This window comes from Gymnodraco acuticeps, unplaced genomic scaffold (assembly GCF_902827175.1).
Source record: "Gymnodraco acuticeps unplaced genomic scaffold, fGymAcu1.1, whole genome shotgun sequence".
NCBI classification, from domain to species: domain Eukaryota; kingdom Metazoa; phylum Chordata; class Actinopteri; order Perciformes; family Bathydraconidae; genus Gymnodraco; species Gymnodraco acuticeps.
Window position 1 is genome coordinate 184237 of NW_022991603.1, and position 23250 is coordinate 207486.

At 40.9% G+C, this 23250-nt stretch overlaps 1 protein-coding gene across 1 annotated transcript in view; it reads right to left on the reverse strand.

Moving 5' to 3' along the window:
• Positions 1 to 2318: 2318 nt before the first annotated feature.
• The window catches only part of LOC117533972 (aryl hydrocarbon receptor-like), a 38483-nt gene continuing 17551 nt past the window's right edge, over positions 2319 to 23250 (reverse strand). The window contains exons 3-11 of the mRNA XM_034198001.1: positions 14543 to 14658; positions 12839 to 12928; positions 12012 to 12126; positions 10909 to 11036; positions 9093 to 9295; positions 8877 to 8986; positions 8348 to 8489; positions 5530 to 7286; positions 2319 to 4975 (exon numbers count right to left, since the gene is read on the reverse strand). Coding sequence (XP_034053892.1) covers positions 4971 to 4975; positions 5530 to 7286; positions 8348 to 8489; positions 8877 to 8986; positions 9093 to 9295; positions 10909 to 11036; positions 12012 to 12126; positions 12839 to 12928; positions 14543 to 14658 — 2666 coding nt within the window. The 3' untranslated portion in view covers positions 2319 to 4970. The remainder of the gene's footprint in view (positions 4976 to 5529; positions 7287 to 8347; positions 8490 to 8876; positions 8987 to 9092; positions 9296 to 10908; positions 11037 to 12011; positions 12127 to 12838; positions 12929 to 14542; positions 14659 to 23250) is intronic.

The window sequence follows — 23250 nt, forward strand, 5'->3', positions numbered from 1 at the left end:
CGACGTCTTCACTCGACGCTGGAACTACGCTCCGTTGAGCGCCCGTGTCACACAGAAACAAGCTCCCCGAAACGCTGTCGCTGACGAAGAGGAGCCTGCACATGCCGCCGACGCTCAGAGCCACTACTGAGCGCCGGCCCCTCCGTTTCCCGGGGGTTTGTAGCTGCACGGAGCGATGCATCTCTTCGCCCTTGTCCCGACACGTGCGTGGTAAACGCACTCTCCGGCGTCTCCACGCCGGCTAGCCACAGCCGTGTCCGGCCTCCGCCACGCTTTCTTGACTGCCGGTGGGCCGCTGAGCGTCGCGGCTAACGTCTCTGCCCCGGGCTGTTGCGTAGCCAGGAAAAAAACGATCCGCTTCCTCAGCCAAAGCACGGGGCTCCGTGACAGGCGTGTTGGCCAGCGCCGTCTGTACCCGGGGAGGCAAGTGACGCAGGAAAATCTCCGTGAATAAAATCCGGGGATCTTCCCCCCCTAGCAGATTTAGCATTTTCTCCATTAGATGGGATGGCTTGCTGTCTCCTAGGCCTTGAATGTCAAGTATCTGGCGGGCCCTCTCCTTAGCAGATAAGCTAAATGTCTTAAGGAGAAGGGCCTTAATCGCCTCATATTTGCCATGATGTGGGGGGGCTGCGATGAATCCCACCAACCTGGACGACGTGGAGCTCCCCAGCGCTGCTACCACATGGTAGTATTTTAGGTCCCCGTCACGGACCTGTCGGCAGGCGAAATGTGCCTCCACGTGTGCGAACCATGCCTCCGCGGCGTGCTGCCAGAATTCCGGCAGCTTTATGAAAACATCGCGCTCAGCCATGTTCGTTAATTTTCCGGAAACTTTCTCGGAAAAGTCGGGGTCACCAGTGTAGTGCCGTGAAAAGAGAGTCGGAGGCGGTGTATTAAGAATGGAGTTCCAATCTTTATTATCCATTACTTTCAGAGAGGTTAACACATGCACCGCTCTGCCTGATGAGCTAGCAGGAATGGCAGCTAAAGCTACAGGTGTTCCCCACTAAAGGGTCCGTGTGGCAACACAATAAGCAAGGTGAATTATGTCCAATAACGTGTCACCACAATATCCAGAAAGCCATTTCTTGAACACGTAGCCTATAATATAAATATAGAAAATACATGGGAAGCAAAAAAGCATATTCTGTATCAAGCAGTTAGCCTACTGTTCCCTGAGAACCACCACCGGTTTAATCTGATTATTTTTCACAAGAGGTTTGGTTTAACACTCGACTGGGACAAAGGTGTTTTATCTTGAAATTATCCTCAAAAGGCACAATTAAGGCACAGTTAACTTGTCTAATGTTGAAGATATACACATTTTTCACGGTGAGTCTCCTGCAGTAACTTATGTTTTTGTAAATAACTACCAATGGCTGACAGCCAATCAGATTGCAGCTGCTCGACAGGTGATTAGCCACACCTGGCATAAAATATGTGCCATTCTTTTTTATGTTAATCGTCATTTCATAATGCTCCCACACTGTTGAAACCCGACTTCGTGAGTAAATTAAAACATTACAAAAAGGTCCAATCAGTATAATGACAATAGAGGTATTTTGATTGTAATGAATACATATATTTGGAAGTTATATTGAGTGATTACCACTAACACCTATGTATGTCGCTGCCAGCAGGTGGGGCCATGCTCCTGCCCCTCATCCGGGTCCCCGGCAGTAACATGAGTTGCAGGATGGTACAGCCTCACAGTTGTTCCTTAATAGCTTTCCTTTCATTGTCAGCTATTTTATAATGTCCATTTCAAATGTAGAGGGTGTGAAATGTATTCTTCAAAACGCCATACAATGAGGCAGATGCTTGTTTTATTTATTCTAATGTGTGGCTTTTTAATTATGTACATTGCCCTTTTTGGTCCATGAGGTACCCCATGTTAAGTATTGTAATCTATTGACAAATAGGCAGTTCAGTCTCATTACAGTCTACATAAAATAAAATATAGCATTGTTTAATTTATCTTGAAGAAAGACATGAGCTACATTATGGCAGTTCACTTTCTGTTTGACGTATAGTAATATAAATATCCATAATAATCAAAGTAGTAATAATTTTTTATCCATAGTAAAAAAATTGTTTTACCATAATCATCGACCTACAGAAGCATCTGGGATACAGCTAATGTTAACATGAGTAACTGGTGGGAAAGAGAGCCCTCTGGAGGACAATCCATCTTTTATTTCTAAAATACATTTTAAAAAAACAGGCCTGAGTCTTTCATAGCAGTGCTGCTTATCCTTGCCTATCCTTGTTTTCTAAACCCTTATTTTTTTCTCAAATACAGATGAAAGGATGAATAGCATTACATTTTTTTAATAAAGAGCCAAATACAATTGCAATCATTGCACACATATATTTATGAAAAAGCATTTAACAGTAGACAAAGGCTGTTTTTTTACAACATATATTATGATATATAGATACTATAACTACTAGGCTTAAGTGGATTACATGAAGTTGTGATTTTTTTTCTTTACTTTTTTTTTACGAATAACAGAAATATGGCAAGGCACATGTTAGCATAGAAACATCAACACCGCTGTGAAGAAAACATTTGGCTCCAGGTTTTTCATAGTGGCTACAGTCATGACATGTCTGTATCAAAGTCCAATATCCAAGGCTGTTTATAGGCTGTCCTTACCGCCTCCAGTCTGCTTCACACTGAGATCCTATACTTTTTCAACACGTACAAAATGAGAAGCAAAAAGGGACACAGGCGAGAAGGCCATATTATAATGTGTCCAATCATTTTTAAGTGCTGTACTGAAAGGTTTCCAAAAGAACATACACAATTGTTTCTTAAGGAAAGGTAAAATACTGAGTGAGTTCCCACGGTGCAGCAGGAATACGGTAAAGCTGCCATGTTAATGCTGTTTGCGCTCAGGTTAATCCAAACCATTCATGCCGTTTATTGTAGTGTGGATATTACAAACACCTGGTGAGAAGCAGATACAAAAGGAACCAACACGAAGAGGCCAAACAGGAAACAGACAAAGCAAAGTGTATATGATCTGAACGCATTGTTAGACCAGTTTGAATATCAAAGTCTCTACACTAAATCCTCCGCTCATCAATGAAAGAAATCTTACCATCTCTATAGAGATAGGTCAAGCTAAGCATGTTCCCTTGTTTCCATTGTATAGGACGTTTTTGTTTAATGGAAAATGGACCAACAAATTCCTCAGAGCCTTGAAATGCACAATGCAGGATCAATCATTTCATTTACAGTAAGGATACTGTATTTCCTATATGGACATGGCTTCCCTTAAATTAGTACAGCTCTACAGGTTCGCCTTAGGAAAACAAAAAGGAACATATTATTTAAGATGCGTTATACAACAAGGCACAGATATATTTAATGTATATGAAGATATTTTAAGCTGCCGATCCGGCATGAAGGCACAAGAAAGTGTATATGGTCATGCTGATTGCTATATAAATTAATGTTTGGGTTGAAGCAAGATATATTTTAGGGTGTTCCCATGTAGGACCACGGAATATTGGAGAATGGAAAAGAGTATTTTTGTGTGAGGGATGCAGGTGGAATGGGCTGATTAATGACTTGTTTAATTCAGGCGATCCTCAATACTGCATCAAGTCAGTTGATTGCATTGTGTTTATCAGCCGTTTGCACTTGTAGACGTTTAGAAAATACATTAAATAAAGTGCACACCTCTGAGGGATGTAAATGAATAAGTCAGGCTGAGTCTCCACAAGTTAAAGTCATATATTACCTGAAACTACAATATTTCTTTCTTGCAATCACTGAGCATTTTGTTGAGATCAGTGCATAAAAGTTAAGGGGAGTATGGCGTTAAGTGATTTTTGATGGACTGATTTATTGAAGCTCAGGACTTGCAGTTTACTTTTAGTTCAATTGCTGTGAGTAAGATGCTTCTTAAAATAACCCACAAGTGTAGGTTTAGTTAGCAGCAGTGCATTCAAATCAACTCAACTGCAGCTATGCTTATTAAACTATGTCACTGAAATGGAAATAAAACAACATGTGAGAATATTTGCATTGCTCACAGTAGTTAGCAATTGTTCTTGATTTCTCTGCTTTTTTCTGCTGTGTTTACTGTCGCTCTTACATTTTGGGATTTGAGACATGTATGCATCCCTAACTGACAGGCGTTATCCAGAAAAGCACATTTTATACTGCACAGATTATCACAGATATCACATGCCGAGTATGTATATGAGAGATTGTTGTGAGCCAAAGCGGATCTCTTGGTGAAACAAATACTACTAATATAGTTACAGATTGTATTATACATTTACAATAACCACATTTAAGGGTTTCATTTAAAATACACAGATTATTTCATCTGTAATAATATTAATTTGAAGGTACAGCTGTGCTTTCAGGTAGGTCACTTTCAGCGATTCTGTACACTGATTACTGCAAAGATTTTCACGATGTCTTTTAGAAAAAGTCTCAACTTTATCAGCATTAAAGTGTAGAATGATTATATTTAATCAAAAACAAAGCAGTATGTTGAGTTTTTTTGTGTTTTTTAGGTATTTATACTTGGGAGATAATGGATGTCCCTGGCCTGGCTTCCCTTATAAAAACCTATTTCTTTGGCTCTTTGGATTCTCTTGACCAATCCTCCCAGCTGGCTCAAGCTCCATCCCGGTAAACGCGGCTTTATACTTCATTATTACTATAGTGTATCTTCACTAAAAACTGAAAGCCAAACATTTAAACATCACAGACTGGACAACATATAAATGATACAGTTATATAAAACACATGGCAATATGGGTAAGCATGAGAGTCTGTGGATAAGCACTGATACAGGCGAACTATATACTGAGATCTGTCCTTCTCCGGGGTTTTCTTTTCGCTACAGAAGTAACACGATGGCTGACTTCACTCTGTCAGGAACATGGCTACGTCACGGGAAGGAGTGGCAAACATCCCATTGAGTTCAGCGGAGACTCTCTCATCCTGCGGGATCAAGCAGAGAGCACACATGGTGAGTTTACGAAAACAAAGTTATTTCAAAATGTTGTATCAAGGAAGTACATCTATCTTTCTAAAGTAGTTATGTCTCTATTTTTTTGCAAAGAAACAAGCACAAATCAGGAAAATCTGAAAGCAGCTGTTTTTCTTTCTCAATACCTTCAACTTAATAATATTAAATATGTGCTGGAATAATTGGCCAAATACCCAACTAAAGAGCCAATGACAGAACATTTAAATGTTATTATTCTTATATTAAAAAATGACAAAACAAATGTGATTCCTGCTTCTTTAATAAGGAGAATCTTCTTTGTTGTATATCATGAAACGTAATTGTGGTATGGATGCATACATGAAGTCTCAGTACTATCTTTATATTTGAATATTACTACTTGTGGATCTGTTGCTATGTGTATTTCTGTTGTGTACAAGCTGTAAACAAATATCCTCTTGGGATCATAAATCTAAAATCGCCTGACAATAATCATTTTTCATTGATTTCTCCATTTCTGATCTTGTGGGGTGAGATGACTGTTTACCTGTGTGTGTCTGTGGCATTCCAGGTAGTGAGGAATGTTGAGTGTGTGGTCTGAGGAGGGCATGATGGGGGGGGGCCGTTAGAGGACTGATGTCAGCGTTCTCCTGGTTGATGGCGGACGATCCCACCACCGGCTCGCTGTGGCTCCACTGGAAGTAGCAGGACCCTTGAGGAGGACTCTGATCCAGGGACGGGTCGGCCCCCCTCAGGCCTGAAGTGCCAGAGAAAGCCCGGACGTCGACTCCTGCTGGCCCAGAAGAAAAGTGCTGTTCGAACATGCAGCTAATGTGAGTGGCTGCCTGACCGCACGTCAGCCCGCTCTGCTGAGCGTGGTTCAGTCCGGGGGCGCTCCGTGGCCAGAGGCCGGCACGCGGGAATGTTTGGCTTTCCTTAAGTTGGCTGTTGCACACTGGCATCAGTTTGTGTCCGTTCTGCATGATGCCAGAGTCAGGAAGCTGCTGCTGGCTCTGAGGCCACGGCTGCACCTGGGGGCTGTGCGTCTCAAAAGGGCCCCTTCCTTGCAGGGGATTTGTGGCAAAGGGAACAGGTATATTAGGCGTGCTAGCCGAAATAAAGTTAATGCAAGGAATCAGGGGTGGCAAAATGTCTATTACACCTGCGGCCACGTGGTTTGGTTGTTGAACAAAGCTCCGCAGTAAATGTCCGTTCGCTGCCATTGCAGGAGCTTGCACATTGTTTTGAGGACGCAGCAGGAACTGGCTGGACTGCGTCTGTGCAGAAATCCCACGAGTGCCGCCCATGTGGTTGTTAGATACCTGCCCGCAGGATTGAAACGGGGCTGAGGCTACACCAGCGATGTGGTTGGGGACAGTGAGCTCCGGGAGCTCTATAGACGGGCTGAAAATGTCATGGAGCTGCAGCTGCTGAAGAGGGAGCAGGTTGGTGTCGGCCTGAGAGATCAGGGGACCGTTGTGAGAGAGTTTCTGGGTGCTGCTGAATATCTGAGCAGACTTTGCTATCACTGGGCCATTCATTGATTCCTGCTGGTGAGCGTAGAGTCCATTCATCGGAGAGTAATTCAGTTCAGGGCTCATGGTCTGAAACAACTGCTGCTCCCTGAGTGCAGCGGCTGACAGCTGGGCAGTGAAGCGGTTCTGCTGGTTGTTGTTGGCCGCTGTCAGGCAGCTGGGCGGGCTGGTGCTCAGATCTTTCTCCTTCTCTTTGAACAAAACATTATCAATGTAGTCAAAAATGTCATCAGTGAGGATGGTGTCCAGGTCGGATTTGACGTTGTTTCGCTGATCATCGTCCTGACCTAATCTCTTGAGGGCATTTTCCCAGTCCATCAGCTCTGAATCACCCACCTCCAGGTCCTGCAGCGCTGCACAGAAGTCCCCGTCGTGAGTCAACTTCTCCAGGTTGCCAATGACGGCCATCACCGACCGCTTGGCTTCCTCTTTCACTACCACAGGCTCCGTTGTGCCTGTAGCTCCACTCTCCTGCCACGCCTTACCCACGTTGATCAGGGCCTCGCTGTCCATGAACACCTGATCCACAGGAAACTGGCTTTCCAATGCTGGCATGTAGGCCAACTCATCCTGCTTCATGAAGCAGTCCACCAGCGATCCGGGGATTACATGCTGGCTCATGTCGTTGGTGCTGCTGAACTTTTTGTCGAACTGATACTGCGCGAGGTCCACCGTTGGGCCGGTGTTGTAGAGGACGCCTTCTCCTGTGGTGTAGCTGAAGGGAAGCTGCAGGCTCCTCTGACGCAGATACTCCTCCCCCTCGGCGTTGCTGAAACACACCAAATAGCAAATGTTACATTACTGCCACCAGAGTTGGGTGTAACGCATGACAAAGTAACGCGTTACTGTAATAATATTACTTTTGGCGGTAACGGAGTAGTGTAACGCGTTACTTTTATAATTCAGTAATCACACTACAGTTACTAACATTGCCCCGACACGCGTTACTTCGTTACTTTTATAAAATAATCACACTCACTGACAGACAAGAGGGGTTTCCGCCGCAGGTTTATATACATGTAGGCCTATGTAATCTGCGCGATTTGCGAGACCACATCTCCACGTGCAGTGCTGCATAAACATGGCTGAGTCTTCTCATCTGTAAACTCCCTCAACGGGGCCGCTCGCTCTCTTTTGTTGATCGCCCTCTCACGGGTGAACAGTTCAATGTCCCGCTTCATTGTAGGAATTCTGCCGTGTCTCTACCACTTTAGTTTGAACATCTCTGTTACTAAGTTATGGAATACTAAATACATAAGTAATTAGATACCTTACCGTTATGCGCTCATAAAGAATGATAAGAATAATGCGTCTTGAACTGGTTTCATTAATTAGTGTCTTGACGTTTCACAGACTGTTAGCTTGTTGTGTGGCTGGTAGCCTATTTTAGAGCATATAAAAAGAAAGACTTGTGTTATGTCTTCCTTAATGCAATAGTAATTGGGGGTGCAAGTGGAGTCTCGCAGAGGCAAAACTGTGGCGTGCTTACACTGTAGGTGCGTCGCAGTCTGCGTGATCTGCCTGTAGGGAGGGGCGGGTCGGCCCTGCGAGTAAAGTAACGAGTAAAGTAACGAGTTACTTTATGTAGAGAGTAACGAATTAGTGTAATATATTACTTTTTTTTTAAAAGTAATATGTAATATATTACTTTTTTTTAGTAACGACCCCATCTCTGACTGCCACCAGGATAGGAGTCTTATTAAGGGGGTTGATTGAGCAAGTGTTTTTTTTGTTGCAGGTGCATCTAATGTTCTGCTGATGAAGTGCGCTATAGTAACATCTTTATTATCAACCCATGAAGCCACTGTTGTTAAAGGATCAAAAACTCACACTAAAGCTCTCTGGTCTGCGATGATGAAATCCGGTCTTCCATTTTTGAAGATCAGCTTGGCGTTGGATTTCACCCACACCCAGCCACTGCACTTACTGAGGAGCCTGAAGACAGTCAGACCGGTCTCCCCCGTTTTAATCACTGTGAGATAAAGAGAAAAACAACAACCGGGTTATCGGTAAGGTGGCCATGTATGTGTCTGCGTACATGTGGGTTTTTTCACGCCGAAAATCTGTAAGCTTGAAAGGTTATTGAAAACCTATAGATTCGTTTTTGTGGGGCAAGAATTGTCATGAAAAAATGTCATGTTCATTTTGGCAGTAGTCCAAATATTTGTAAGGTTTACACACATATACACAATATGTCAGAAAATAATATATTTATGAATATATACATTTAATATGGTTAATATATAAAAAGTTAGCAAAAGTGATTGAAACAATGTGGTTTTAAAATTCAATATTTGACAAAAAAACTATTACTTTTGGTTTAGTCTTTTTAATATTGTAATGGAGAAAAGTGACATACTGCGGATGTGGTTGTCGGCGCAGTACATCATGTCAGCAGCGTGGATGAATTGGTAGCCGGAGCCTTTCATACACAGTTCAGTCTCTGTATAACCCAGAATAATCTTCCCCCTGGAGAGTGACAGAAGAAAAACATTACGTTTGTTAAACTGGAAGATACTTGGAAGAAAGTGTTCACCCATTAGCTTGTCAAGATAATAAGAATAATTTGTTCTACCTGCTATCAACGCCCAATGGTGTGAAGTCCAGCTTGTGTTTGGTTTGAAAGAGGAGCATTTTAGATCTGATCTCCACGATGGTTGGAGGCTGGACGGGCATGGCGATGGAGAAGAGAGCCAGCTGAGGTTTGTTACCGTTCCCGTTGTCCCTCAGCAGCCTCTGGCCGTGGAGGTACTTCAGTCGCCCCTGGAACTTTAGAGCCTGGTATGGGTGAAAGAAAATCAGATGAGTAAGTCAGATCGAAAACAGGTCAACAAGATGTAATGGATAAATGGACTTCTATACTTAAACTGGTTAATTCAACTTCTCTATGTGCGCGTCACTGCTTAATTCAGTTCAAAGTGGTACATAGAGCTCATATTTCAAAAGTCAAACTATCCAAAATGTATCCTGATGTTAGTCCCTACTGTGATCCTGTCCCCGCCTAAGCACGTACTGGACGGAGATTTTCCAAACTCTATCCCAAGTGTTCAGTATTGAACTGGATCCAAATCCTCTGGCTGCCCTATTTGGGGTAATAGGAAAGGAGATGCGTTTAACTGCAGAATGGCGGCGATCTCTGTCTTTTGCTCTCCTCTTAGCTCGTCGAGCCATCCTGCTTAGATGGATAGACAGTATCCCGCCCACTCATCTACAGTAGTTGACAGATGTTATGTCCTGTATGAAACTTGAAAAATATCAGATACTCAGTTCTATACTCAAACAGCACATTTCAGGAAGCCTAGGGACCTTTTATAAATGCATTCCAAACTCTGTAAATCATTCTGTTATTGGTTTAGCTTAAGTGCAGCATATGTATGTATGTATACATGTGTATGTATACAGCAAATGTGTATGTGTAGCTTGCATGTGTGTATATGCATTTGTTTTACATGCATATATACTCATCCAACAATATGTCTGGCATATATTCGTGTGTATAAGGATCACTGGCAGTGATAGGGGATTACTTTAGTCGTTGTTATTGTTTGTCTGTGTTTTTCTTGTTTTGTTTTTTATTTTTCCAGCACAGACTAATGGCTCATTTGCATTGGCATATATTATGTTTACCATTACTATATGACAAACACTGCTTATTGATTGTCGAAACTAAATAAAAAGATTTTTGATTTGAACAAGATATAAAAGTTCATGCGTTTCCTGTAGGGCAGGGGTGTCCAAACTACGGCCCGGGGGCCAAATGCGGCCCGCGGACCATATTGAATCGGCCCTCAGCAAATTCAAAAAGTATAATGACTTAAGTATAATAAACTTCTGCACGTCTTATATTGTACTTCTTAAATATACATGTATAAATATATTACACAGTAGTATTCATGTGTTAATAAGCCCACTTTTCAAATAAATTCAGTCAATTAAAGTTGAAAATATGTTCTAACAAATCTAAGTTGATAACAAAAAAGCCCAATAACAAATTCACATAACCTTGAAATATACCCTTCATATTTCCTCTTCTTATCAGTAATCTGAAGCTTCTGTTTTAAGGAATGAGCTGCTAACACAATACATGAAACCCTCTGGAGAGCTGTGTTTTTCTTAAAGCATGTTCAAGTATCAAGAACAATTGACCTACATTGGATTGACTTTTCCAACTTATAACAGAACTTATGAGGCAAAATACCTCGCCTCTAGTGAGTGGCCCAGCCCTTCGTATATTTTTCTGTATGTGGCCCTCGGTGAAAAAGGTTTGGACACCCCTGCTGTAGGGGCTTCTGAGATGTTGTTTAAGAGTGGCTTTTATTGAATTCAAACAAACTTAAACAAACCACATTTTTCGGACAATTTAACTTGCTTTTCACATTTGTTGTACTAACCAGAAATCCAGAGGAGTTGTCCAGCAGGCAGCGGAAGCGACACACGAAGCTCCTCTCCAGGAAGGACGAGTTCTCTGGAGGAAGCTGATCAGGGTTGTACATCACCGTACTCCCAGAGGTCTTCATGACTGAGCACACGGGTAGAGATCACACGTAACACATCAGAATCATTCACCCCAAACATTGATTTAAGTCATGGCATAACAGGCCATAAGACTGTTGAACACCTGAACTAAGAACATCCATAACATTCACCTGTTTGTAACTTACACATTATGTATCACTTGTATATAGACTCTTATGGCACTACTTATATTCGATTTGATTGTATTTACTTGCACTATTTTATCTGTTTTATTGTGTTGTACTGTTGGAGGAGCCTGGGAGCTAAGATTTTCATCGACATAACTACACTGTAGCTATGTACTAGGGATGGGAATTTGAAAGCAAATGTATATTCGAATATTCGACCCCCAAAAAAACGGTTAATCAATTTAACCGATATGTACATATCCTATAAAAAGAAAAAAATGTGGGGAAAAAAAATTACAAAAAAATTACAATAATTTAGAAAAATAAATAAATACATGTTCAAATAAGTATAGAAACCAAGTCGAATTTGTCAAATGTCTTGAACTGGTGATCACAGTTTGAACAGTTGACAGCTATAGGCCTACAGCTTTCATGCTTAAAACATAACTTGGTTTTCTGATGGATTTGGACATAAACACGAGTGAAGTATAACCGGACGCGAGAGAGAGAGATCAGCACCTGCAGCTCTGCCCGCTGTGAGGGACCGGTGAGCAGAGCGAAACACACCTTTAGACCTAAAACATGTAGCTATGGCACTGTCGTATACATTGAATTATTCCATTTGATAATATGTAATCAACTTAGGCACCACTCCCAAAAAAATTATTTAAAAAAACAAAGAAATTTCAATAAAAATATTCTTAACTCATATTCTCATATTCGAATACCTGAATAATTTCGAATATTCGATTAATCGTTCCCATCCCTACTATGTACGAATTACAATAAAAGCCTTGAATCTTGAATTTTTAATGAGAGTGAGCTAAACAAGAATCATTCACAGTTCTTACCATCTCCTCCCGCTGCAGCAGTGGGGGGGTTCAGGGCAAAGTGGAGCTGCTGTCTGAACAAGGACCGGTCGTCAGTGTGAATGAGCTCAAACACACTCTGATGGACCACATCCGACTGAGGAGAGGAGACGCAACACTTCATCAGCAACTCATGTCATTTACACCTATTAGGGATCTACTTCCTGTGAAACAGTTCTCATATATTTAGCCTTTCTTTTCTTGCAAGCGTTTACAACAAGCTGAAATGACTGCTTTATGGTTTGGTCTATACAGCACACAATGGGTCAATAGATGGTTTGGTGAATAGTTCATAGAGATTAAATATGGATAGGAGTTTTTTGGATTCAATTGTTAGACAGCACTTTACACCACCATTTTAATGTGTCACCCCTCTCTTAAATGTAACTTACAAACTTCAAATAGGCCAACATTTTACCTCTACAAGGGCTGCCTTTTGAACACTCCTACACCTTCATGAACATCAAATCGAAGGACTTTTTAGGCCCAATTTCCTTCCACAGCCAGCAACCAAAACGGCATAGTTTAACACATGATTACTGTTCAACTACTGCCTTTCAGTGATGGAGACATAGACCTCTCAACAAGTTGAATAGCAAAGTAAAACAACATCTATTTCATTTCTTACACAATATATATACATTCTTATAATTTCATTAACACATGTCTATTAATGGCTGTTTCTTAAATGTGTTAAGGCCTTGATTTTTTCACCTCTGGAATTTATACACTTTCAAGGACTTTAACTGTGGGAACCATTAATGCTGCAAATAAATGTTGTTTATAAAATGATTAAGACAGCATCTCACCTCATGAAAGCCCAGGTAGTCCTTAATTGTGGAGGAAACATAAAACACGGATCCGTCTGACGTGACCACGATCACAAACCCGTTCAGCGCCTGCACAAAATAAATACAGTCAGGTTTGTTAAATAGCTTTAAAGTGATATTGGGGTTGTTTTTTTTTTAAACTTTGCATCACAAGCCATCATGTTTGATTATATTTCATAGATGACAGACACTCTACAGCTGCTCTTCAACACTGCAGATCAAAATATATCAATCTAGTTGGATATATGTCAGTTCAGGGTAGAGGAAAACAATATTCTTGATTGTTGGGTAAATTGTCCATATACAGTAAATTGTAGTGTTTGCTGTTACAATAGGGAAGTTCAGCTAGTTTACAGTAAACATGCTCCTCAGGGCACGGCTCAGAATATGCTCAACTTCAAAGAAGAATAACAGATTTGAATCAAACTCGTTTTTTTATAATTTAACTTTAGTTTCTACACAGTCCAAAAGAAAATACAGATTATCTCCCAATGTAACATCATTAAAAATGTTTCCAATTTCAATCTGAAATCCTGCCGCCTGTTTTGAATCTAGAGTAACCCCGACAGCTGCCGTTCTCAAAGCCCCTTTGTTTTACACACAATCACTGCCTGTTGTGGTCCTTCTGCAGGACGACGTGTGAAAATGTCCCTGACAGGTGAGCGTCAATAAACGAGGCGCAGGGCACTTTGACAAAGCACCGGTTTTGTGAAGCTCCACAGAGCGTGGCCGAGCTTTGGCAAGAGGCAGGAAGACGAGCAGCTCACCTGCCAAAACGTCCTCCTCCATGGACAGACCTGGATTACTTCCACACAGAGCCACCAGCTCACAAATAAACAAAGTGGAACAGTGCATTTATGCACCTGCTGGCCTCAGGCTGTCTGACTTGTTTCTATGTGCAGCAGTGACACTTAATAAACTATGTATTTAAACTGCTGTTGATTGATTGTGTGAGAGTTTGTGTAGCGATGCTTTCAGACTGACAGATTGGTTGGCAGTGGAACCGAGTGGGTAAAAGCACGTCATCTTACAAAGCTTCAAGACTGTGCTCTTCCTCACCTCAGTTTAATTTGGTTAGCTTCAGGTGTTTCTGTCAGGAGTTAGGAATTTCCCTATTGCATTTTACATTCATTTGACTTTTAGTTTATGCAACTGCTATAGGGCAAACACATGAAGAGAAAAAGAGAGACACAAGTAGCTGGTAAAGCATCTTAGAGACTCGGCTATATATTGTTTTCATCATACTAGACTTGATATCATATAAGATTTTGAATATCGTAATTTAAATATAATAATATAATAATAATAACAACGTAATATCGATATATGGCATGGTTGTTGTTTTCTCCTGGTTTTAAAGGCGGATTTGTTCTCAACTTTCCAGGCTATTATACCTGTTCTATAGTTTTGCCTTTAACCACCTAGTCATTATATTCACATTAATAATGATTATTTAGCAGCAAACTCATATATGTTAATATTTTGTGAAAGCACAGAATATATTATATATATATAAAATATTGTTGCAATATGGATATCAAGGTGTTTGATCAAATATATTGTGATTTTTGATATACAATATTGCCCACCCCCAATAACCAAACCAACAAGTTTTATGATAAATAATAAGCGTATGTCTAATATTAACTTTAATCTGAACGAGGATGTGAAGTTGGTTCCTACCTGGAGCAGCAGTTCCCCCTCGGAGAAGCTGCAGACGTCCATGCTGTTCCCATTCTGCCCATTGACTCCAGGAAACGTCAGACTGTTGTTGCTGTTGTTGTTGCTCTTTATGGTCGCTGCACAGAGGAGACAAACATAGAAGAGGTCAGCAAAGGGAAATTCACATATTGCATTTTCAGCAGGGTTACTTGTTATATAGGGTTATGGTCATGTGATCAGGATTCAAATAGGGGAAAGGATTGGGTTGACGAAAAGGAAAAAATGTGACATTTTTCTTTTAATATTTTTGCCGACTTTCATCTGTCATTCTGCATTTGTCTTTATTTTTCAAAGACACAGTCATTTCTGAGATCTGAGAACAAACCAACATCACTGGAATTGAGAATAATTCACATTTAAGTACAGTAGGTCGGGTTGGACCAGGGATAAGCTGTGCAAAGTCAATTGTAGGATTGCCTTTCACTTGGTTTTAATCATTTGGTTAAATGGGTCCGTCTGTCTTTTTGTATCGCTGCCCTACTGGACGTCTTTCCCACCACCGACCCTTACTTATTAACACGTCTTCCCTAAATGATCCTCCTCCTTAAAACACCAATAACACGGGTGACTCGTGCAATTTAACTAAAAAACATTAGAATATTATTTTTCCAAAGTCTGTTTCTTTTCAGGAAAGTTTGAGAAAGACCAGTTCTTAAATCTGCAGTTTGTATTAACTTTATTGTATTATTAAAATTATCTTGACAAAATGTCAAATCTGACGGTGAGCAGGCCACTGCAGTTCATTTCTTCAACACTATTAAAAACAGCTGCTTCAAAGACATTTTAATAAAGCAACATTTTTCCTTCTCTACTTTAACTCTGTCTTTTCTTAGAGCTGCTTCCCATCATTCATCACTGCCTTTGATAAAGTAGATATAATCATAATCATATTCACGTAGGGAAATAATGATGTCTTAAATGTGGCTTTAATGCAATTCCACAAAATATAGCTAACATATTAAGGCATTAAATGCTGCAGCAGGGTTAGGAGATTTAATTTAAAACATGAAATCACAAACACAGGCATGTTTGTTTGCTGTAATAACTGGTAGTGGTCTAATCTCTGGGTTTAAGTGTATATGCAGCGCAGAGCAGAGGAACACATAATGGCTCTCTCATAGTTTTCATTGCAGAGAATCACATGGCAGCAGCGTCACATTTAGCATATTGCCTGGAGACATGTTTGTAGTCTCTGTTCCAGATTCACAGTGTGCAGCTTGCTTGATTACTCCTTTGGATACAAAAGGTCTATCTGGTGACTCAGGACATGACTCGCTTCATATGCCTCGGCATGTCTGAGGCTGAGATCGGCTAAACAGGTTTGTTCTCTAAGGCTATAGATACACACTCCTCTGTTAGTACAATGCTGCCACTCAAACGGTTTGTCCACCAATCACATGTGTAACAAGCCAGCCCAGTGATCCCCACTTTCACCTGGACCACTTTAGAGGTCCTGCGACTTAGAACATTGAACGTAACAGGCACCACTGCATTCATTTGAGCCGCCGGGCGTAAAACATCAGCCGATGAACAAAGTCAGTTTACACAACCATTTCCCGGTATGAGATTACGAAAAAAACTTGGCAATGTTCCCCTTTTTTTTATTATGAGGAAACCTTTGGGTACCTTTGTTGCAAGCACCTAAACTCCCAGTGTAGGCAGAGGTTGCCTCACTGTTAATAATACTCAGGTTGTGCTTGGCATGTCCAAATCCAATGACAGGCTGCTGCACAAAGTACAACAATGACTCAGCTGCTCTGTTTGTGTTGGCTTTGCCTTGGCATCTTGGTAAAGTCACTGACTGAGCCCCTCGCTGAAAGCTCCTCACTGCTCAGCATTGTTCTCTGTGCAGCCACATCGTGTCACATCATGTTTAGATTCAAACGTGCAAGGTTTAAAAGCCTGGATGAGGTGCAACATTGTGCAAATAGAAGTGCAAGGTAGCTCTGGCTAACACACAGCAAGGCAAAAACAACATTCACTGTGGAGGCACTAAAGTTCATGTACTTAGTTACATTTAAAACTAGCAATAATAAGTGTGTACAACTCAGATTGATCCTGTTGTTATGATGTTTCTGTAAAAAATCCACAATAAATGGATATAGAATACAGTTCCTTTTGCACTACTTCCATGCCGTGGTGTAAAGTAACTAAGTACATTTACTTAAGTATATTTTTGACATCATTTTACTTTAATTGAGTATTTCCTTTTATACTCTTATTCTAATATGTAATGCAATATTGTACTTTTTACTCCACTACATTTATTTAACTTACTAGCTACGTTTTATATATAAAAACACACAATATGCTTATATGATATGATGCAGTTCTTCACTACTTATTGTATATTATAGTACAATAGTCTTTGAAAATGCTTTTGAATGTAATAAAAATGGAAAAATATAATATTCTTTGGTAATAAAATACTTCTGCATATTTGGTACATTTATTTTTGATACTAGAAGTATATTTGCATGCTAATACTTTTAAACGTACTCTTGTCAAGTCAGGATGTTTACGCATATTTTAAGTCCATAGTATTTTTACTTTTACTAAAGTACAGAAAGGAGTACTTTATCCACCTCTGCTTCCACGTAACCACACTAGGGCTGTCCTCTTTTTTCTTTAATCAATTAGTAATTCATTAAATGCTTTTTAGACAGTTCATTCCCAAAATAAACTTCTGAGCACAAAAGATTTAGAGTTTGTACGATTCTTTGTGGATAAAGAAAATCTATCAGAGGTCAACAAGTTGTGTGGGTCAATACATAATTGAATCGATGAACACAATTGTACCAAAGCTGAAAAAGCAAAGCAAGCTACCCTGCTTTAGCCGAGCTTTAAGTGTTGGTTCCCCGCCAGAAGACAGGTTTTCTCATTGCTGCAGAACACACACACACACACACACACACACACACACACACACACACACACACACACACACACACACACACACACACACACACACACACACACACACACACACACACACACACACACACACACACACACACACACACACACACACACACACACACACACACACACACACACACACACACACACACACACACACACCATATATACATCACTTCAGGGGACATTACATTGACTTACATGCATTTCCTGGAGACTTATCCTACACTATAACCAACACATGCCTAACCCTAACCCTTACCCTTACCCTAATCCTAAACCTAACCAAGTCTTCACCCTAAAATTAATGATTCCCCTCATGGGGACCTCCAATTTGTCCCCATAAGGGAGGCGAGTCCCCACACGTGACTGTGTAAACAGATTTAGGTCCCCACAAGTATAGTAATGCTAGGCCACACACACACACACACACACACACACACACACACACACACACACACACACACACACACACACACACACACACACACACACACACACACACACACACACACACACACACACACACACACACACACACACACACACACACACACACACACACACACACACACACGCACGCTCTCGCATCTGACCCTAGGGGTTTTCTGTAAGCAATAGCCGACAAGAGCGCTTCCCTTATCTGGACGGCCACTACAGGAAAATCCCAGGATATGGCCTCTCCCAACCCGTCCTTCCAGTCCAGTCACGCAACTTTTAAGGAGGGAAGAGGCCCCTGAACACTCACACACAGATACTCCCCACCCTTCAGCTAGAACTCACACAGTGTTTACACACACACTCCGACCTGCACAGCCTGACAATCACAAAGCGAGCTGCAGGCCTCACACACACAGGGGCCATGTACCGTCAGCATCAAATGTTACATGTGTGTGAGTACATCGACCCGAGTACTGTACTTAAATACAAGTTTGAGAGACTTGTACTTTACTTGAGTATTTCAACTGTGTGCTATTTTGTGCTATATAAATTGAAATTATTATTATTATTTGTGCTACAATTCAGAGATATCTTGTACTTTTACTCCACTAAATGTATTTAATACCTTTAGTTACTTTGCAGATTTGTTTAATGATGTCAAATATAAACACTTAAATAAGACTTTAGTTACACCTGGAGTAATTTCACAAGCTACCCTGCAGCATACATCATACTTAGGTTAGCTTCACCGTTGCTTTGATAACACTTGAATGCATCAATCATTATAATCAAAACATACATTATCATATATATTATTCTGAAATGAGTACTTTTTGGTACTTTAAGTATATTTCGATGCTAATACTTCTGTGCTTTTAGTTGAGGAACCTATTGATTGCAGGACTTTTACTTATAACAGAGTATTTTTACACTCTGGAACAATATCTGAGTACTTCTCCCACCTATGAGTGCAGCCAGTTCAGAGAGAAAACCACCATATTAGAAATAAACGCACGTGCACACATTCACAAGTCCAACACACACAGGCAGAAGTAAACCATGCCACTTCAAGTCGGATTTTTCTTTCCTCTATTCAGGGTTTGCATGAGTAAGTGGGCCTCTTTGTGGTGAACTCTGCATCGTGTTCTCCCTCCCGTCTTTTTCCACTGCTAACAGCTCAACAGTTTATGCGCTTACAGTTCTCCATGCGGCTGCAGGAAAGAATATGTTTAATGATACTTGTCCAGAGCTTGACCAGAAGTTGGAAAGACATTCCTGTAAGTTCGTGGGAGTCGGCAAAGGAAGAATAAAGCTAACATTAAACATACCTCCACACAGCAGGAAAGGGGTGTTGTTCGTGTATGACCGACACATTGTTGCAAAAATGATTCTTTATATACTTTGAAGGAAATCATTTGATGGTATCTGATGGTGTTTAAATGTCAAGAGACATATAAGTTAGATTTATTCTCCTTTTGTTGAGCTGTTGCTGCTGTGGTGGTCTTGCTAGTGATCGCACGAGAGCTGATTTACTGTACGGTTCAGCATGGGGTTTTCACCAGACGGTAGCAACATGAGTGTAGGGAAACTTAACCGATGAGAAATGGACAGTAAATTGACAAAAATGTCATTTTCTAAACGTGTTTTTCTATATTTATCCCACAGAAATGCTCAAGGATTCTCTGATAATGCTTCAGCTGTTTTCCTGTTTGATGGAAACCCCTGGTCTCTGTGGTGGGATGTAATCCTGAAACACCCATGAACCCCTGGAGAGTTCTAACTTCTGCCTCTGACATCTGAGCACTACAAAAACATACAGCAAAAGAAACAAAATCACAATGGGAAATGTACAATGTATGACTTTTGGCTTTTTAGTTTACCATATTTAACATGATTATACACTCCCATACTAAACCCTGCAGCCATAAAAGCTTCTTCCAATACTTAAACATGTAATTGGACACCAGAGGTCACTTTTAAGCATATAAGTGTAGCTTCCTGTTTCAGAAAACACGCCATTATGGGATTGGTGAAATGTAGTGCATGCCTTTGATGCAAGATTCACTCCAGGCGAACATCCCTGTCACTCTGGGAATGAGGTCGCCTTTAAAGGATTTGATGTCTTTTGATCATGGGGTAATTAAGTGAAATACAAAGAACCGCGAGAAGCCATAGAGGAGTTTTTCTAAAGGGGAAACATGTTAAAGCAAAGCAAAACAAGTCAGAGTAAAAAGTTGTGAACGTGAAGAATTAAAACACAGAAACAGACCTAAAATTATGTAAAAATAAAACCAACCAAATCTTGAAATGCTTCAACTAAACTAAAGAAAACGATGTACACACTCTCTACTTCAAAGTATTAGCATGGGGAGTTGGGACTAAGGAGAAAAAAAGGAAATGCTGTCACGGGTTGGACGTCTGCCAGATTCAGGGAGAGAGTATAAAGCATGCCAGCAATGCATAGGGGAATATTATCTTGATTTGAAAACATTTAGTTCCAGTAGATCCTGTACAGAGATCTGTGTTCTCACGCAGATGTGCAGGAAAGGGCAGTGCTTTGCAACAACTAACAGCCAATGAGCGGGGTCACTCAGTCCACAGGTTCAACCTCCCATTAGTCTTTTGATTAATGTCCCCGTGTACTTCCATGACTTTAGGGGAAGGAAACAGCCTCCACTTTTTCATGATCTGACAAGAGTGTCATGTAGGCATGTCAAGGAAGAGAGGAAAGAGCAGCTCTGGGTGGAAAACAGAGGCTTGCACAGGCTTATGGAGGCATTTTTAAAATAATAGGGACTTACTTTGGAAATTTTTGGATTTTAAAGAGCTAATAAAAGTAACGATGGGGTGTATGAAACATGGGGTTGTTTAGGGACAGCCAGAAGGTTTGGAAAGGGTTTGTTTGCTGCAGCGCGGGAACCCACAAGTGGACCTTGATGATCAAAATAAACACTGATTATATACTACATTTTACATTTCATTTCATTTAGCTGACGCTTTTATCCAAAGCGACTTACAATTACCAATTACAGGGACATTCTCCCTGGAGTAACTAAGGACTAAGTGCCTTACTCAAGGGCACACTAGTGGTGGTGTTCCTGGTGGGATTTGAACTCACAACCTTCCGATCTTCAGCCCACCTCACTATCCATTAGACCACCACTATCCCATACTATTCATGGCACAATGTCTGTTTTGGTGGTGGTGGTGTTGGTGGAGTCTGGGGGCATCTGTTTTTTTAATCAACACTGAGCTATTTTTGGCTCCTTTTATGTGCTTTGGGAGTCATTTCATTGGATGGGATTTGGCAAACAAAGCATTGCAATTGCTGTGTTGGGTGTGTCTCGCATTTCATATCACTACAATGATTCTTATCAGTCTTCTCTGCGAAAGTCAAAGCTCTGAGAGGGAAGGATCGTGTGCACAGTGGTGTAAAGTAATTAAGTACTTTCACGCAAGTGCTGTACTTAATTACAATTTGAGGTACCATTTTATACTACTTTCTACTTCTACTCCGAAGTAAATATTGAACTTTTTATTCCACATTTATTTGACACTTGCAGTTACTAGCTACTTTTTCTACATGATGTTTTTATACGATGTATATATTCACTTATTAACTCAGTAGAACACAAAGTATCCAAAATGTGTACTACGTGCATTGACTTCATATGTATGTGTTTATGTTGTCTCAGTACTCACAGATGGTGAGTACTTGAATGTTGATATTGGAAGTCCTGAAATATATGCAAATGATCAACACTGAAAGCTAATTTACACTCCTGGATAAAGAGCCCTGTTTATATTCTCCATCTGAACCCTGACAGATGTTGATCCGTCCTTAAATAAATCCAATAAAACATCTTCCGTGTTTCTGGCCCTCCAACCAAACGTTGAGTGGGAAGACAGCTGATTTCGTTTCGGCACATAAACAAACACAAGCGTTTTTTGGAAGACTCTAAATGTCACAGAAAGTCTCGGTGGGCGATCGTGGCTCCAGCCAAGAGGGGAACCGGGGGAACAAAATAAGTTTGGGTATGAAGGGAGATGTAGCGCTGTGGTTTTTGAAGCTGGAGAGAGACGGGGAAAGAAACCTTCCAGAGAATGGAAATTGGAAAAAAATAAAAACATGATTAAATCTGTCTCCCAGCGGTTGCTTGCATTCTCACGACATACTGAAAGGGGAGTCATGAATCAAGAGCCAACAGGCATCTTCTGTTACCCCAGAGATGTCCTCCTCTCGCATATTATTATACCGAGTTGACAGGTGAATTGTGATGAGGTTTTAAGGGCATGTATAGGTAAAACACACACAACAAAATGAGCCCATGAGCATTCAATAACAAACAAGAATGGGCTTCCCTGTACGGATATTCTCGTCCAAATATTTGCCAGAACTTCAAAAGTTATTCCTACCTCTTTATTCCTTCTGTTACAAGAGTGGCATGTGTATGGCTTTGTGCATACATGATTCAGATATCCCAAATACCAAATGATATCAAATTATAGCACATGATACGGTGTTACCACATCAACTGTGATTGCTAACAGGCCCTGGATGTTTTCAATGAACTTGGAAAGCAAGTCCACATTTTTCAGCAGCAGTGAGCCACAAGTCTTTCATAATATCCAGTATTGCCTCATAATGTCACGCGATGAGGCTAACAGTCCAGCTCTCTCCGAAAGATCTGCCGTTTCGAGACGGCCATAAATAGCTTGTTTCATTATCAGGTCTTTAATCTCCCTCGTATTCCTTTAAATTGCTTATGTTTGTTCCTTTCTCTAAAGCCTTTTCTTTTACCTAATGATGTACGAGATCATTATCTTACATTCTAGGCATGCCCACACATGAACACCCATCCTAGGTTTATGTTTAGACTGGGATAACCCCTGAGAGGCAGCTATGATGATCTCCCTTAGACATATAGAAAAGACTGGAAACCCACGATCTGTATAGAAGCATTGTAATAAAACATGAGGGGTGTTAACCGCAGATTTATCATGACAGAAAAGTACGATTCTTAATCAGCAATACAATAATATATGATATAACACAGTCAGACACAATAGGACTTTGATTGCATTTGACTCAGGGGCCTGCAATCTATCCATCCATCCATCTTCTCCCGCTTATCCGTGGTCGGGTCGCGGGGGTAGCAGTTCCGGCAGAGAGCCCCAAACTTTCTTTTCCCTGGCGACATCAACCAGCTCTGACTGGGGGATCCCAAGGCGCTCCCAGGCCAGCGAAGAGATATAATCCCTCCACCTGGTCCTAGGTCTACCCCTTGGTCTCTTCCCAGCTGGACGTG